General features: G+C 50.9%; 1 protein-coding gene across 50 annotated transcripts in view; it reads right to left on the bottom strand.

The window, feature by feature from the left end:
• Tns1 (tensin 1) overlaps nucleotides 1-17,569 on the bottom strand; it is a 210,925-nt gene that overhangs the window by 21,666 nt on the left and 171,690 nt on the right. For 15 of the 50 annotated variants that reach the window (XM_087565338.1, XM_087565354.1, XM_087565343.1 and 12 more), the window contains 6 exons: nucleotides 15,030-15,113; nucleotides 10,252-10,448; nucleotides 9,357-9,432; nucleotides 5,497-5,589; nucleotides 4,657-4,680; nucleotides 4,226-4,264 (listed from right to left, as the gene is read on the bottom strand). In XM_087565338.1, coding sequence (XP_087421464.1) covers nucleotides 4,226-4,264; nucleotides 4,657-4,680; nucleotides 5,497-5,589; nucleotides 9,357-9,432; nucleotides 10,252-10,448; nucleotides 15,030-15,113 — 513 coding nt within the window. 50 annotated transcript variants of the gene reach the window in all.

Below are 17,569 nucleotides of genomic sequence, written 5' to 3' on the forward strand. Positions count from 1 at the left end.
AAATCTAGAGCTAGCATTAGTATGGGACACATGTAGCCCCCTCTCAACCCCCAAGCGCTTCTGCCTCAGGATAAGATTTCTGCCTGCCCTGGGACCTCACTCATTCTTAGATCCTCGGTCCCTAATGCTTCCAAAACCAGATCAGAGTCCCCAGAAACAATGTTTTCCTTTATGCCAAATCTGTCCTCGTGGAACCACTGGGACAAATAGAGACACTGAAAGCCTTCCCAAATCCACCATGGCAAGCTGTCTTTCCCTCCTCCCCACTCAGTTGTTCAGGTACCCCTTGCACTATGTGTGCCCACTGGAAGGGGAAGCCCCCCATATGCCAAAATGATACAGATTCTCAGCCCTGCCCCCATCCCTACTGGCCTGGCAAGTCATCAAATCCCCTTTGTTAATAAAATGGAGTCTATACTGCCTTCCTCTCAGCTCTGTTATGAATAGTAAAAAAATAATGTGACATTGTCCCCTCAAGGCTTGTTTAACCTGACTCTAGACCACATGTACAAACACCATGCACAGGTTCTGTGCCGTCGTTTTATTGTTTTTTTGTTTTGTTTTTTAGTTTCTAGGGGAAAACAAACAATCTGAGGACGGGAGATGGCTTAGTGGGTGAAGAGCTTACTGCTCAAGGATGAGGACCTGAATTTGAACCCACTGGGAGCAGGGACAAGTGTCTGCAATCCCAGCACCAGGAAAGAAGGGAGTTGGAAACAGGGATTCCTGGAGTCGGTAATCAGCCAGCATAGCCAAAATGACAAGATCCAGGTTCAGCAAGAGACCTTGTCACAGAAAACAAAGTGGGGTGTGACAGAGGAAGACATCCCTCATTAACCTTAGGCTTTTACACACGCACGCATGCACGCACGCACGCACAGACACATGTTATGACATCTGAGCCTAGAGCCCACGTATGCCATTTCTGTCTTCTTCACTCTCTGCCCAGGATTTACCAAGATAATGTCATCCCACATGCATGTCCATCCAACATGTTACTTCTTGAGTCTAAGGTCTCAGAAAGCTGTGTTCCACCCTTTCAAAATGTCCCGCACATAATTCTGATTCACTCATGAAAATGGTCGTGAGATAAAGAAACACAGCTTATCTCCCCAGAGCTGGCTCGCTGCCTGCTACATAGCAGCCACACAGAGCAGTGATTGACTCGGTGCCTCAACGAAAAGAATGCACGAATATATTTAGCCCAGTGGCTTGAACAGAGGGCAAACATCCCTCAAATTCTTCCTTCCCCAGCTGAAGAATTCTGCCACTGATCATTTTTCCTCACAAGCCTCTTTTTCTGAATTTCCCATCAAAGTATCAGCAGGGACATCAAGCACAGCCTCCAAGGGTCAACAAAGAATGTGGCCTGGGCTGACCCAGGAGGTGGCGCCTGAGTTATGAAATGTGGAACTGGTAGCCTGCCTTTAATCCATGTCCTCACCACCTACTCCCAAGCTGGAAGCCCAGGCCACCGAGCCTGGAAACAGGGGTGAACTTAGGCAGAGCCCTTTGACTAGGAAACAGGAGCCCGGCAGGACAGTCTGTCCCTGCTGCTTCTCGGCTGTGATCTTGGATCCACATCCCTGAAAGTGCAGGCGTGGCTGGGTGGATCTCAAGAAACCTTTGCTTCAGAATTCCCCTGCTCTGATACACAGGCAGCTGGAGGGTAGGGAACCCACAAGCTGAAAGTCATTTGTGAAGCACACTTAGAGGAGGCTTCCCTTCGGCTCTGTCAATATTCACTCTTCTAAAGCAGAGCAGAGCGGCCAGGGCCTGTGTGCCTACACGGTGACTTTTTCCCTGGAGTCTGACAGCCCACTCCAGTACTGAGTCAGCCACCCTCACTCAGGCCCTGAGCCTCCCTGTGCTGTCAAGCATGGAGGCTATGAGAAGCAGTCTAGACAAAGCTCATCCATCCCCTGCATGCAAGTAGCCTTGACCCCAGCATCCCGGATCTGCAGCTGGGTCTGCATTACTCTGCCGCTTCTACACAGGCTGATTAGAAACCAGCAAATGGGGCTGGAGAGATGGCTCGACAGTTTAGAGTACATACTGCTCTTGTGGAGGACCTGGGTTCAACTCCCATCACACACAGTAGCTCCAGTTCCAGAGAATTCCACACCCTCCTCTAACCTCCACAGCCACCAGGCACACAAGTGCATGCACAGTGGCAAAATATTCATAAGCATAAAATAAATTAAATCTGAAACCTGATATAATTAATTAAAAAACATAGAGAAATAAGCGAAGCTTCTCGGGAAGCCACGGGCATCACACCGAGAACAAAAAGTTCACGGAACCATCCATACCCACGCTGGGGTGGGAATCACGGCATCCAGCGCAGACGAAAGCGAGCCTAAGAAAAACAAACTAAGCCCCTGTAGCACAGTGGTTCTCAACCTGTGGGTCGTGACCGCTTTGTGGGAGGTAAATGACCTTTTCACAGGGGTCACATACCAGATATCCCACATATCAGCTATTTCCATCACAATCCATAACAGCAGCAAAATTACATGTATGAAGTAGCAACGAAAATAAATATTTGGTTGGGGGTCAGCACTACATGAGGAACTGTATTGAAGGGCCTGCAGCATCACAACGGTTCAGAACCACTGCCCTGTAGAAATGGCCACCCAGGGCCAAGGCCCACAGTGGGAACACCTAACAGTGCTGGACGGGGGCCTTGGTACTCACCTGTCTACCGCTTCCTGTGGAGGTGAGGACACACATGCCCAGAGACACATCAGAGCCATCCAGACCAGTGTCCCCTTATTCCATGACCACCATGAGTCTTTATTGACCATCTGCCTTCCTGAGCTAACCTTCTTCTGCCGGATCACAGCCTTTCTTGTTAAGGAGCACCACCATGCTTCCTTCGAACCAGGGCTGGGCTGGCCCTACAGCTGAGATCAACTGTGAACTCCTTTTAAAGTATTTCTCATCGGTCGGAATGGATCAGTGGATAAAGGGCGTGTGCATAAAGGCTGGCCACCAACCCTGACAACCTGAGTTCCTAAATGTGATCACACACACAGACATGGTAGAATGAGAAAAATTGATTCCCCTGATCTCCATACATATATCATGGCATGTGTATGCCATGTATGCGTGTGCAGCACCCACAAACAAATACACACACACACACATATAGATTAATTTTTTATAAATAAAGTTGTTGAGGGGGGGGCAATAGTTTCTCAGGATTACACATGGGTGTCCTGAGGCATGTTTTGTGGGACTGAGCCCTTAACCAGCCTGCAGTGACCACAGGTGCCCAGGTTTCAGAAAGGTATGTTTCCTGACACTGTGCTGACAGGAAATAAGTCATAGCTCTAGGACTGTAACTTTAAACCAGGGATACTATCTCACTACGGTCTGAACCCAAGAGTCCCTCACGGGCTCATGTTTTGAACATTCAGTCCCCAGATGATGACATCAGGTTGGGGGACTGTGGAACCATTCGTAGGTGGGAAAGTTTCAGAAGGCGGCCTTTGAAGGAAATGCCCACCCTTGATTGCTGCTTCTTTCTCTGCTTCCTGGGCTTCAGTGATGTTACAGCTTTTATCACGCACTCACTGCCATCAATAAGCTGACCCATCACTCTATTCCCATCACAGGAGACTGAAATATCTCCCCAACCATGAACCCGAATAAACCATTGCTCCAAGTGCTATCTGTCAGCTCACTGTCACAGAGATACAAAAGTAGCCAGCTCATACAGAAAGCACACTGGTTCTATTGAGGGCACTGTTGCCAGGCGAATGCCACCAACACCCAGGAAGAGAAAGACAGCTATACACCGTCAGTGCACAGGATGGCCTCTAGAAGGACCTGCACAGGCTTAAATGCCCGAGTGGCCCATTGAGAGACATTCTGCTCCCTCTACTCCTCCCAGTCCTTCTGTGTACACTGCACACCACCCAGGTAGTGCATGTGCCCCTGGGAAAGGAAGTGGCACATGGGGTATTTCTGTCAACAAGGTGGCACCATGCCAGCACCTGGATACTAGCTGTGTCTGAACTGGTGCCCAGTGGCAACCAATTTTCCAGGCAGCATTCAGGCAGTGCCCAGAGTGGCATCTCATTGTCAGAGGGTGGGGACAGGAAGGCTCTATGCCTAGTCACTTGAGAGCAGGTGAGAAAAGAGATCTATCCCAAGCCAGCTTTGCCAAGCTCCATGTGAGAAGCCATCCACAGACCTAAAGAGTGGAAGCCGCACTTACCTTCTGGAGGCTTAGCTACCTCCTCTCCCTCATCTTCCTCTGAGGGAGGAGAAGAGAGACAGGAGGAGGAGAGGCAGGAAGGAAGGGCAGACGATAGAGATGAGAGGAAGAGCCAGGACAAGAAAGAGAGAGAGAAAGAAGTTATCAGGATTATTTCTAGAGAAAGAATTGGCTGAGGAAAGGGAGGTCGGAAGCTGAGATCTACTCCATACAGAACCTCACTCGGGAGCCTGGTCCCTCCCAGGTCTGCAGCCAGACCTTGTGTGGATCAAGCATCAGGTAGCAGCATGCTGGCTAGTGAGAGGAAGCCTCTGACCCTTCATCCCTGTGATGGCTGGGTGTGTCTGCCCACGGTCATAGGTGGAGCGTGTGAAGGCTGTGCCTAGGCCAGTGCCTGCGTTGTTCACAAATGCATATTACTGCCCTCTTACCTGGCTGGATCAGTCTTCTGGCAACTAAAGAAAAAAGCAAAAGTTGACCCCAAGAGCCCCAGCCTAGCTTTAAAACTAGAGACACTGTCTAGTTCAGCAGACTCCAAAATGCCATTGGAAGTCCCTGGGCCCTTGTTTCCCTCCCCACAGAAAGAAACTAGGGGATGAACAGGAAATATAGGGATGAGTCCAGTAACCATTCATTGCAGACAGTGACCTTCCCCTCCCGTCATGGTCATCCACCTCAGAACCAAAACAGGTGGCTTTGGAGTGGTTGGGGGAGCAGCATGGAAAGTCCCTGGAGCTCAGCTCCTATTCTCAGGGTCAAAGGCTGCTGACACTGGGCATGTGAACACAGGGATGAATGGAGTCTGCTTGGGTGCAGTAGGCACTTTTACCGACAGAGGAAACCGGGCTGATGGTAAGACAATTGGGGTTGGGGGTAGGGAAGACATCACGGGTGCTAGGAGTGACTCATTTCTCAAGCAAAGTTTTGTGAGCAATCAAGAAAAAAAATGTCTATGCTCCAGCCTCTGATGTCATGCAAATGCTCAGCATAGGAGCCTCTGGGCTAGAGCAAGGGTGAGAGGCTATCACCAAAGAGCAGACATATCTCTATACACCTATGTGTACACACACACACAAGTGCTGGGACACGGGCCAGGGCATCAGGCTTCGAGCAGGGCTGACCAACTCCAACAACACTGGAAGCAGGTCTCAAAACCCTAAGGCCCAGAAGATAGCAGTAGGAAGGAAGAGCACCCCAATGCCTGCAGAACACCACCACCAAGGCGTCCCAGCCTCCCTGGCCATTTCCCTCCCTCCCTTCCAGACACTTACCACCCGTGGGGTGCAGCAAGATGTCCGCTGGGTTGTGGGGTTTCAGGCCCAGAGCAGACAGGGGTGTCTTAGCCAGACCTGGAGGAGAACGTGCTGTGTGGAAAGAAGGGGGTGGGGGATGCAGCAAGTGAGGTCACATCATGGTAAGGGTGTGTAGTGGTGAGGTCTGAGCAAGGAGGAATCAGCCCCGGAGGCCCTGCCCTTTCTCTCCCGCTGAACCTGCTGAACCGCCTCTCCTGACCTTCCCTGCTTCCACATTTCAGCTTGAAAGGGAGAGAGTTCAGAAGTAACACCCTGTCCTGACCCTCCCCCACCACTGAGAGACCTCTAAGGCTCCTCCCTACAGCTACAGTCAGTACCTTTACCTCACAGAGATGTAATAAGCACAGTAGGCTTCTTCCCGTGCCTTTGCCTTTCTCTAAGACTAGTACCTTGCCACGTTCTCTTTCCCCAGGGTTCTTTACACACTCGAGTGTGCACACACACACACACACACACACACACACACACGCATGTGCATGCATACATACGGTCTACCTAAACCATGCACACAAATGGAAGACAAGCCAACAACAGTCTCCACAGGACACATCTTGAAAACTGGAGCTGAGCATCGCAGGCAGGGACCTCACCATCCCTGAGACTCAGCAGCCATAGGCCACTGTGGTTCGTACAAAACTGCGAGAGAGGCCTTGTCAGAGCGAGGCTTGAGTCTCTGGGAGGAGAAGCCAGCACTCCTCTGTCAAGAGCACAGCTTCCTGGGTGAAATGAGGCTTCTCCTGAACAGCCCATCTGGGTTACAAGTGTCACATATCACACAAGGTCAGAAAGGGCTGCCCAGCTTTTTCCCCAGCAGCCAAAAATTTGGAGCCAAGCAACGAGGGTGGTATCGTGCCCAGTCACGAGATAATTCAGTGGCAGCTGCCGTGTATCCTAGCACATCTCAGAGAAGTAAAGAAATAAGGCCCAGGGCTCAGGTCAGGGATCTTGACAGCCCCTAAGGACATGCCCTACTGTCCCAGGCTTTCAACAGATGAGCAGTAAGTAGCCTGTGTATGCCCAGGACCCAAACTTAGCTCCACGGTTGTTATTTTAAGGAAAAAACAAAAACAAAAAACAGCAACAACAAGGTAGTATCCTTCGGTGTGAGCAGCAGGCGTAGCTTATCTGTATGTGTACAGGTGAGTATACACACACACACACACACACACACACACACACATGTCCAAACAGGGGACATCACATGTTCACATGTACAGACGAGACCTGCTTCTATACACCTCTTCTCTATCCCTAGGCACCACAACATACAAATGTGTGCAACACACACTTCACAAATGCATGCAACACACACTTCCATGGCTGGTCTTCTAGGCAAGGTCTTCCCTTGCTCCCTCCACACCATCTCCCTGTACTGTACTCTGCCATGGTTTGCGCATGAGCACTTCCCTGTCACTTAGTTTGTCACCCAAATGCCTGTTTGAATGGCATCACCATGAAAGAATGAGCTGCCGAGCGAACGAGGGCAGGATTTCTGGGAGAATCCTGGCTAACATCTGCTGCCCAGCAGGTGCAATTGAGGGGCAGGGGATCGAGGAGAAAGGGATTGGGAGGGGATCAGAAATAGTAAAGGCTTTATTGGTTTTCTCCTCTCCACCCCTATCTTTGGCTTCCCAGAAGGGCAATGTGGCCCTTCTACTGATTCAGGGAGTGGGTGACTCTGAAGGCAAGCAGCCCTCTCCTTCCTGAGAGAAACATTCTTTGCATTTCTCCGCCCTCCAACCTCTCTCTCCAGCCCTAGGCATTTAAGAAACTTCTGGCTTCTGTTTGTCCCCAGGGCACCTATGACTATCCACAGGAGACAGTTCTGGTACAATTAACATGGCTTCCATTCCCAGCAGGGGTTATCCGGCTGTCAGGGCTGTCTGGTGCAGTGGTGAGTGGGAGGAGCCCTAAAGGTGTGAGGGCAAGGCCTAGAGAGAGAGGTGAAGCCACGGGAAGCCACAAAGCCAGCTGTAAGCAGGGTGTCCTGGGTCTGTACCACTGTTCTAGGTTTCCTGGTTCCTGAGCATTTGGGATTAGCTAATCCAAACTGAGCTGTGCTAGGTATACGAAATACACGTGGGAACTCAAAACGTGTGCAAAAATAATAATAAAATAACCCAAAGTAACATTTGAGTTTGCTTAGCATTTTGTTTTCATTTTTTTGTTTTTTTGGGGTTGGTTTTTGTTTTTGTTTTTGAGACAGGTTCTTGGTCTCAAACTTGCAATTCCCCTGTTGCAGCCTCCTGAGTGATAAAATTACCAGTGTGTACCACCATGCTTGGCTCCTTTTAAAAACGTCGATATTGCTAACTCCGCATTTTAGAGTTATATAAAAAATAATACTAACATTAATATCGCTGGTATCCTTGAAAATAAATTCTCCTTGTGTTCATGTGTAGTACATGCATGTGTGTGCTTGTGCCTGAAGCATGCACACATGGAAGCCAGGGCTGGGGTCTAGTGTATTCCTTTATTACTTTCCATCTCACGTTTTGAGACTAGGTCTGTGGATTCAGCGAGACTGGCCGGCCCCAGAGTTTTGACTATAGGTGCCCCTGGCTTTTCTTGTGTTGGGGGAGCTAAGGGTCAAAACTCAGGTTTTCATGATTGTATAGCAAGCACCTTACCCACTAAATCATCTCATAACATTTTTTGATATTATAGATTATTTCAATAAAATGTTGATATTAAAAAATTGATTTCCCTATTGAAAGGACAAATTTTCAGATTTAGTAAAAAGTTACTACAATTGATTTCACTAGCATCCTGACACATAGGGAATTTTAAATCACAAGTAAGTGTGTGTGTGTGTGTGTGTGTGTGTGTGTGTATGTATCACAAGTGTGTGTATCACAAGAGTGTGTGTGTATCACAAGTGTGTGTGTATCGTGTGTGTATGTGTGTGTGTGTGTGTGTGTGTGTGTGTGTGTGTGTGTATGTGTGTGTGTGTACTATTGCAGTCCCATCTTCAGTTTCCGGTATGCCTAGGACAGCAGCCCATACATGAGGTCTACATTCTGCCCCTGTGAAGAGCAGCCATACCCCAGGAGATGCACAGCCAGGCTCAGTCAACACTTCCTGCTGGCCTTCCGTCTCTCAGGGACTATTGGACACTCAGGCCATGCCCAGACTACCTAAGAACTGAGCATCACCCATCTCTACTTTCGGTAGGGCCTTGTATCCCTCGCCACCTGGCTTGACCCTATCACTTCCCCTACAACAACCTCCCCCAGTGCCTCTCAAGGTCCTTCCCCTACAGAAAGAAACACTAACCAACTTGAGACATATTTAGCAATCCCCTCTGTCTGTTCTTCAGGGACCAGCCTCTCCCGTGAATGCACTGGGAATCCCAACTAAACACCCTTCCAGGAGGTCAAGGATGGCATGAGAGAACCGATATATATGAGAGAGTACAAGCGACACAGGGTGCCTGAGATGAAGGTGCCTGGATTCGGACACAAGAGCGAGGACAAGCCGTGATGGTCTTGGTGGGAGAGGATTTCTTACTAGTATTGCATGGGAAAAAACTGAGTCCGTCTACACAGAAAACTCCATAATATAGACTGCAGTCCAACAGTCTGGATGCTAAGTCCTGGCCGGTCTCATCCTTAGGTTGAGAGTAGACAGAAGGGAACACAGAGTGGTAGAGTAGAGATTGGGGTGAGCTATGGAGTAAAAAGCTGTCAGTCCCAGCTCTCCCCCACCCCACCCCTCCACTCACTCACCCACGCCCCAAGCCCACAGCTGGAGCAATCACACCGACTCATGAGGGAATGTTGAAGAGGACAAGAAATAGGCTTAGGAGGTGCTCTTACCCACGCTGGGTGGTGGGCTGCTTGGGGAGGTCCCCTCCATCTCCTCAAAGGCCTCCTTGTAGCTATGCAAATGGGGCTGCCGGGAGAACAGAGGGGGGCAAGAGAAGGAAGCCCTGAGTAGAGGTTCCTCTTTAGATGATCCTGGGCATGAGGGCTGCCAGTTTGGCTGCCCACATATTCCCTCTCCAGCTTGACTCTCTCCCTCACCCAGGTAAGCCCAAATGCTGGCCACTAGGCACCTCAACAAATCCTTATAAGTAGGGGAGTGGTGGTTTGCAAGTCCACACAAGATGCTCAGAACAGGGTCACAGAAAAGGGCCTCGCCTCTGCAGAATAATGCCCTCGGCATGAAGTTGTTAAGTGAGTCCACCTACATCGGGCTATTTCAGAATGCATATTCCCAGTCCTGTAATAGATCTGCTATGCTGGAGTCTCTGCATAGGCATTTGGAAACGAAAGGTTTTAACAAACTCCCCGGTGGTTCTTCTGCCCTGGAAGTTCAAGACCCACTGCCTCTGACTTCTGAAGTTTCTCAGCAATGGGATGATTTGGGGACAAAATTAAGCATCCTAAGAAGAGCCTTATTTCTCAAAGGCTCAAAAAGATGTTTGCCAGTCTACCTGGCCCACCTTGGACTCTTAAGTCTTGGGAGTACCACCATATGCCACCCCCATGACGCTTGTCACCTCCCTAAAGAATTTTCTATGGGGACCAAGAAGGGACTTTCAGTCTCATTGTCAAGGCAAGAAGTTGGGGTACAAGTGCTATTGAAGAGAGGAGGCCTTGGGTGAGGACGCAGGGAGGGAGACATCACTGAAGATCTCAAGCTCCTGGAGATGCTCCACGGACTCTGCTCCCTGCTGTGCCTCCAGGACTCATCTACTCAAGGACTCACCTCTTTGGGGCGCCCTCCAGGATTGAGGGCAATGGTAAGAGCCAACTCAGGGGAGACGCACTGGACGGGGGAGCGGACCCCAGGACTACGGGGGGATGTGGCCTCCGGAGACTGGTTCTCATACTGTCCATCACTGGCTGCTCGCCTCCGGAGTGGGGCTGGGGGCTCTGCAGGCTGCCTCTCCCGAGCCTGAACCCCTGGGAGGAAGGGCAGGGTACGGAAAGCAATGAGTAGAATAAAGAATGATGTAATCCCGCCTAACACCCCCAAACACAAGGCAGCACCTCGGCTGGGGCCTGAGCCAGCGGGGGCTACATCCCCTCAGCTCCCCATCATGCCTTCCTGTCCCCAACTCAGCTCAAACCCCAAATTTCTTCCAGTGAGGGGGGTGGGGTGGGGAGTGGGGGCTTAGGTTGGCCTCTGCCTTTAAGAGGAGTCTCTACCCTGCATAGGATTTGGGCCAAGAGCACAAAGGACTGATACAAGAAACAGATGTCAGCTCCTTCCAGCCCCCAGAGGCAGAAGGCCAGAACTTCCAGAGGAGGGAAGGGAAGGTCTCCAAGGCAACTGCATCAACCAACAAGCAACAGGGAGCCTCTGGGAAGGGCTCTTGGAAAGGACTAAAACTGCATCATCTTGCACATGGTGCTCCCAGTGGAAAACAAAGGAATGACCAAGTCACACTCTGGAGTCTCCAACCACAACAGGCTTCTGTGGTGGTTCTGATCTCAGGGGTTCCCTGGCTTCCATCCAGCACACCCTGAAACCTCTAACCAACTCCCCCTACAGCTGCCGCTCAGCAATCCTCTTCCTCTCATCAACCCATGGTGGCCGTGGCCATGGTGCAGGCCAAGACCTCCACCACATCCTATCCTGGCAGAGGGCAAGCGAAGAAGAGCAAAGGGTTCCGTCTTCCTGTCCCCACTTCCTGTTCAGTTCGCCACAAAGGCTGCCCATGTTAGCCTCACCCTGCCTCTTCTCCATCTTCTTTCCCCACAGCTGGCCCAAAGCATGGAATCCATTATTTCACTGTGCTGGCTTCCAGAAACCTAGAATACTGACTTCCCAGGTCTCAGAAGCCAAGGCCCAACCCTGAGGGTGGGATCCTAGGCTTGATTACCTTCAAGACTCATTTCTGCCATCGTGGACACCAGGACTACAGAACAGACTGAGATCACATGAGCTCGGGACATGAACACACCTCTGGGACTCTCTGCTTAGTCACAAGTAGGAGTGTGTGCTTACACACATACATGTATAAACACACATTCGATGTTGGCCTTTAGGAACATGCCAGGACCCTTAGGGAGCCTGAATCCCTTCTCATCCATTATAAAGGGATCTGCACAGTCCAGGTGGTCCCCAACCCCTCGTTTGCCACAGTCACACGGTTGCCATGGTCTGCACTGCCCAGGAGGCCTTCCTGCCTAATGTGAACAGCAAAGTGCTGGGGCAGAGCCACACACAGTCACTCACACACAGTCATTCACACACATGCCCGTGCTCTGATGGAGGCTCTGGGGGCTTGTCAGAGGATAGCAAGACCAGCTGCCGGTGGTGTAAGTTAGATGCGGAAGGCCAAAGGCACACTAGAGTCTCCAATTTGTGCTGTTACTCAGAGGTAGCTCTCCTACCTGCACGGTGGAAACCGAGACAGATTTCATCCTGTCTGTCCCAAACTTTCTCTGCTTAAAGGAAACAAGTCCCTACCCTCAGAATGCCTGGGTTTCCAGAAAAGAAAAAGAGAGGATGTGTCAGTCCTGAGAAGGGGCTGCTGGGGACAGCTACCGAGAGTAAAGAGAGGGGGTGGCTCTGCACAGCTGGCGCCACACCAGACTCCGCCAGCAACACTAAGCTCCCAGTCTCTGGCTTCAATCCCGCTTCTCTTCCCTCCAACCAGGCCCTGCCCAGCGCAGGCCTCTGGGAGTGTGGACCAGCCCTAGCCCTCCTCCTCGGTTTACTCCTGGCGGAAACATTAGAGAGAAGCAGACACAGCCATTGCTTCTCTAATAAAGTTGTGACAAAGGAGCAACTGGACAAAAGCTCTGCAGGCATGGCACTGAGTTCAGACCCAAGGCAGAAGGAAACACCTAAGAGTTGCCTTCAGTTCTAAGGGCACCCCTCACCTGACCGCCACTACCACAATCTCTGGCAATCTCTCTGCTTTTTCAAGAGTAGTTCCTTCCTTGTTTGGGGGTCCTGTGTTGACTTTTGAAAAGCAGTTTTGTTTCTGTTGGAGTCAGTCTGCTGGAATGGGGGGGGGGGGGGAGGACAGAACATTCTCACCCATCCTTTCCTGGCACTGCCTCTAAGTCCAGGTCCACAGAAGGCAACATTAGCGTAAACGCCTAGCCTGTGGTGTGGTGGGTCAGGTACCTGATAGCCACTTTAGTTGAATATTTTTCAGCTCCTTTCCCTGTCACCATCAGGATGGGACATGGGAGCATGCTCTGATCTGAGGAAGGGGGATGGACCAAGTGATCTCCAAAGAGTGAGGGGTGTACAGGACAAAGTTTCCCCTTGAAGAAAAGGAAAGACCCCCCCACATTCCACTCCCACAAGGCCAACCATTCCCAGAGAGTGGTCCATCTCATCAGCAGCCAGTCAGGGCACGCACAGTCTTGGAACACAGTGGCTCACTGTTGTCCCCCTTGGCAAGCCCATCGTTAACGCAGAGTGCTTGGAGAGCTATGGTTCCTCTCTTTAGTCTCTTTCTATGAGAGGAAGCCTGACACAGTAAAGGGGAGAGAAGAGAGCCTCATTGTTCCTCAGCCAATTGGTGACTCTGGATACCAGCTGACAACCAGGGTCAGAAAAGAGAGAGAGAGACAGAGAGACAGAGACAAAAATAGAGACACACAGAGAGAGGCAGGGAAAAAGCGAGAGAGACAGAGAGACAAGAGCCCTCTCACATCCCCAAAACTGACTGAATATCAAAAGGGAGTCTGCTCCATATGCAGGCCTTCATTGAGGGCTCTCTCTAAGCCTTTGTTTACCACATAGACACAAACAGAAGTGTTCACGCACACACACACACACACACACACACAGAGACAAAGGGGGGAGGGAGAGGGAGAGGCAGACAGACAGACAGACAAGACACAGAGATACAGAGACAGAGTGTGTGTATCTTATCCCCACAAGAAGGGCCATGGGGCAAGTGATCTAGTTGGTCCCTGACTTTTTCTACAGCAGGCCTTAGGGACAGAGGAAGCTAAGGAGGAAAAGCAAAGCCAACAAAGGATTCTGGGAGGTTCTCTCCACCAGGCTGCTGAGTATTGAGGAGTGGGATGCTCTGATAGTAAGGAGGTGCCCTTCCTGCTGAGAATGCCCCCACAGTCAGTCCTGTGTTGTCCTCTAAGAGCTATTTCACCTGGGGCTGGCATCAGATCTTCCCCACTGCCTTATCTAGGTTATCATGACCTAATAGCTTGCGTACGTGTACACACACACACACACACACACACACACACACACACACACATCTAGGAGCAGTATATAGTCAGCCGCTGCCCTCACTGCCCCCAGAACAGCCCTACGACTATGGGAATAGTTCTCTGCCCAAAGTGTCCTAGACTAGATAACATGCATGTTTCATATCTCTATTTAGAGACAGATATAGAGCTATACACATACTAATACACACACCCTCCCCAACACTTTGACAAAGCACCGCCACTCTTTCAGAGTCACACAGATATACACCCAGAGTCACCAGTCATCAGCAGAGGTCTTCCCCATGGACCCACATACTGGTCACACACACACACCCACAGACCCAACTCTTCTTTCCAGCCTTCAGATTCCCAAAAGACTGGATTCCTCAGCTCCGGGTGGTAGGACTGGGTATCCGGCTCCATGCCCAGGGCTCCAGAAGTAAGGATCCAGGATGGAAGCCACCTGCTGGGCCAGGGCACTAGAAAGCCACACAAGAGCACACTAGCAGCTCTAGGGCAAGCCATGCCAGCTCCCCTCAGGACAGGTCCACTGCCCCAGAACCTGAATAGAGCCTGGGCCCAGCTTACACTACATTCCTCACTGCTGGGCCAAAAATAAGGCAGAGGAAGAAGAAAAGAGAGGGAGGGACAAGATGCCAGCGCCATCTCCCGACTATCCGTCCACTCATACTGGAGGATCCATGGGGCAGCAGACATTACACTGCTATCAGGAGTAGAGAGCACTTTTGCCTAGAACTGCTTAAGGCTGTGGCACTGGGGAAACTTCGGTACATGGCCTTCAGAAGTAGAAACAAGCAGAAAAGGCAGCATATATGACCTCGAGGCTAGGGACACTAGTGGGCCTGGAATCAACTACAGGAAGTTGACATTTGCAGCATGTCAAAGTACTATGCCACATAAGCACAGGGCTTTCCAGACTGGGGGTGTTGTGTAGCAAAGGAGGTGCTGGGACACCTCTCCCTGGCTTACAGTGGTCCCAGGGAAAACATAGTCTGGCTCCTTCTGAATCTTTGAAGTCCAAACCATCCCGTCTGGAGTGGCTGGGACCCTCACTGGGAAGCTCACTGGAAAGACCAACATCTTCCACTGGGCACTCTGAAAGGTCCCCTAATTACTTCCAAGCCTGTGCTCAGCAGGCAAGGCCAAGTTAAAAGCATCAGGCCTTCAGCCAAGCAGAAGGGAGGGAGGGCCCAGGAGAGGAGGGAAGGCAGGAAAAGAAAGGAGGAGAGAGGTGGGAGGAATCTCATGGGGAAGAGGACCAGAGAAAAGCTGGGAGCTAAAGCAAGGGCCTAAAGCTTCGGAGGACACAGAGGAACCCACTAGAGAGGGAGGCGGACCGGAGCCGGTGGAGAGAGGGTCGGGAGCTGCTGCTCTGCCTCAGGCTCTGCAGTCTGGCATTGTACACTGTCCACCCATACCCCAGGGGAGCCGGCAGGAAGGGGAGGCACCAGGCAGAAAGAGCACCCACCAAAGGCACAGGGGACAAGTGGACACAGGACACAGAATGCGAGGGGACAAGGCATTAAACGACATGAGACAGAACGAAAAAAAAAAAAACAAAAAAAAAATCAGGGTTAGTCATTGTTCCGACTCCAGGATTGGGCCACACGTTGGAGGGAGGAGGGAAAGGAGGGAGACAAGAAGGCAGGGTGGTTCAGGGCCTCTGCTCCTCTGAAGGGTAGGTGGCTTTCCCTTCTAACCCCAGCAGAGAGAGGAGGGGGCAGGCAGTCTGGGGCCTGGAGTCCCATTACTCCCTCCTCACGTCTGGCCATCCAAAAGCCCCACCTTCTCTCAAGACCACCCACTGTTCTAAACCCAGGACAGACGACCAATCTGAGACCCAAGGTCTCACCCCTTGCCTCCTTCAGCCCTCTGGATGTCGATCACACTAGCCTGAGCAGTCTTCTTCCCCTGAAGCCCTCATTCTTTTAGCTCCTGCCCAAAGCCACTGGGTACCAGTGGAGGCCTTGGGATAAACCTACAGGATGCGGTAGAAGGCCCTGCTGCACCACACCGTCCTCTCCTTACGAATTAACAAGCCGCCATTGTCTCACAGCCAGGGACTGGTACTTCCCATGTACGTTCTGTCTAGCCCCCTCCTGGTTGATTGTTCCAGCCTCGCTAAGCTCCAACCTCTTCCCTGAGTCACTGGCTATTAGAATCTGACCTTCTCGGATGCCTTGTGGGTACCTCACACTGAATTCCCTCCAAACCAGCTCCTCCCAGGTTCTGGCGTCATCCAGGATCACCTCTATTGTTTAGCTGCTCAGGATGAAGACCTGCCTTTGTTCTTTTCTTTTCCTCTTACGTTCCACATCTAGCTGGTTTGTAAATCTTCCAGGCTGAACCTCTCAAACAAGTCTACCATTTTCCTCCCATCTCCGTGCTTCTGTGATGATCAATAGCCACTTCTGAAAGAGCCTCCCTCCTCCCATCTTGGCCACACGGATCCTTTTAGAAGAAGGCAGGTGATGTCACTGTTTGGATCAAATCCTTTCTGAGGCTCCTCAGAACACACACACACATGAAAACTCCAAGTTCTTAGGATCACCTGCCAGAGCAAATTTAAGCTCACTTCAATTCCATTACCTCTAAGAGCTCATGTGGGCCACTCTGCTGTAGCCAATGGATGTACATTCATGCCCCAGGGGCTTTACACAGGCTGCTCCAGATAACGCAGCCCCTTGTTGCCCAGTGAAGTCTTTCCCGGCCATGCCAAGCTCCCACCCATCTTCCTCTTGCACCTCTCTGCCTTATCTCGAAGGCATTTAACCTTACACCTAAAATGTTACAATACCTCCAAGTTCACATCCATTCTGCCATGCCAGTAAAGGTTTTATTTGCTGTCAATATTTTCCAAGATCCTAGACTACCAAACAGCCCAGATTAAAGCTCGTGTTGAAAATGAACTGCATAGGCCTTGATCGATCTCAGCCCTGAATGCAGAATGAACTATAAAAGCTGTTTCTCAACTTAAGCCATAGCACTTAATGCCAGGTTTCCACCCCACTTTTCTCCCCCTTCCTTGGTTTTGTGGAGCAGTATCCAGATGTTTAGATGAGCCTGAGTGCGCACTGGGCTCCCAGACCCTTCTTCGGTGCAACACTTTCTTTCTCTCCTATCTCTTCCTTTGCCTACATCCACTTTCAGCTCCCCTCCGTCTCTACCTAAAACAGACAGCGTGCGATGCCTTGCTCCACACCTCAACAGACCCTCTGTTCCCTTGTACTATAAAACCACTCCAAAGAGTAGCTGCCAAGCTGTCTTCACTCCTCTTCCACCTCTCCTGATCACTCACGGTCTGGATCTGGCTTCTGTCACCAGCACTCAACTGAAAACATGCCTTTGAAAATCCCCAGTCTACCTAATAGCCCAGCCGGATGGGTTTCTCTCCCCACCCCCACCCCCACCCCACGATGTCACCCTCGCCCTCTCTCCTTCCCCATCTTGACTTTGAAAGACGCAGGGTACCAGGCTCTGCCCTGAGCACTCATAACTTAGATCCTGCTACACCTTTGCTTCCTTGTGACCCCTTTCCTGAGTTCTCTCTTTCCATGCCCATCACACAGACCTCCTCCAAGTTCCCAGCATTAACCTCCACACTTGGGAGAAGATTCTGAAATCTACAGCTTTTCAAACCACGAAGCTCTACCTGGAGAGCCTCCCTCATCTCAGACAGGATCCTGTAATCACCTCCTATCACATCAGCCTCTTCTCCCTCACCCTGAGTGAAGGGGTCTGAACTCTCTCTCTCTCTCTCTCTCTCTCTCTCTCTCTCTCTCTCTCTCTCTCTCTCTCTCTCTCTCTCCTCTCTCTCTCTCATGGACTTGTTTCCATAATTCTTGTTTTTCCCACGAGCT

This window comes from Rattus norvegicus, chromosome 9, assembly GCF_021556685.1.
Source record: "Rattus norvegicus strain SHRSP/BbbUtx chromosome 9, alternate assembly SHRSP_T2T, whole genome shotgun sequence".
Taxonomy (NCBI): Eukaryota; Metazoa; Chordata; class Mammalia; order Rodentia; family Muridae; genus Rattus; species Rattus norvegicus.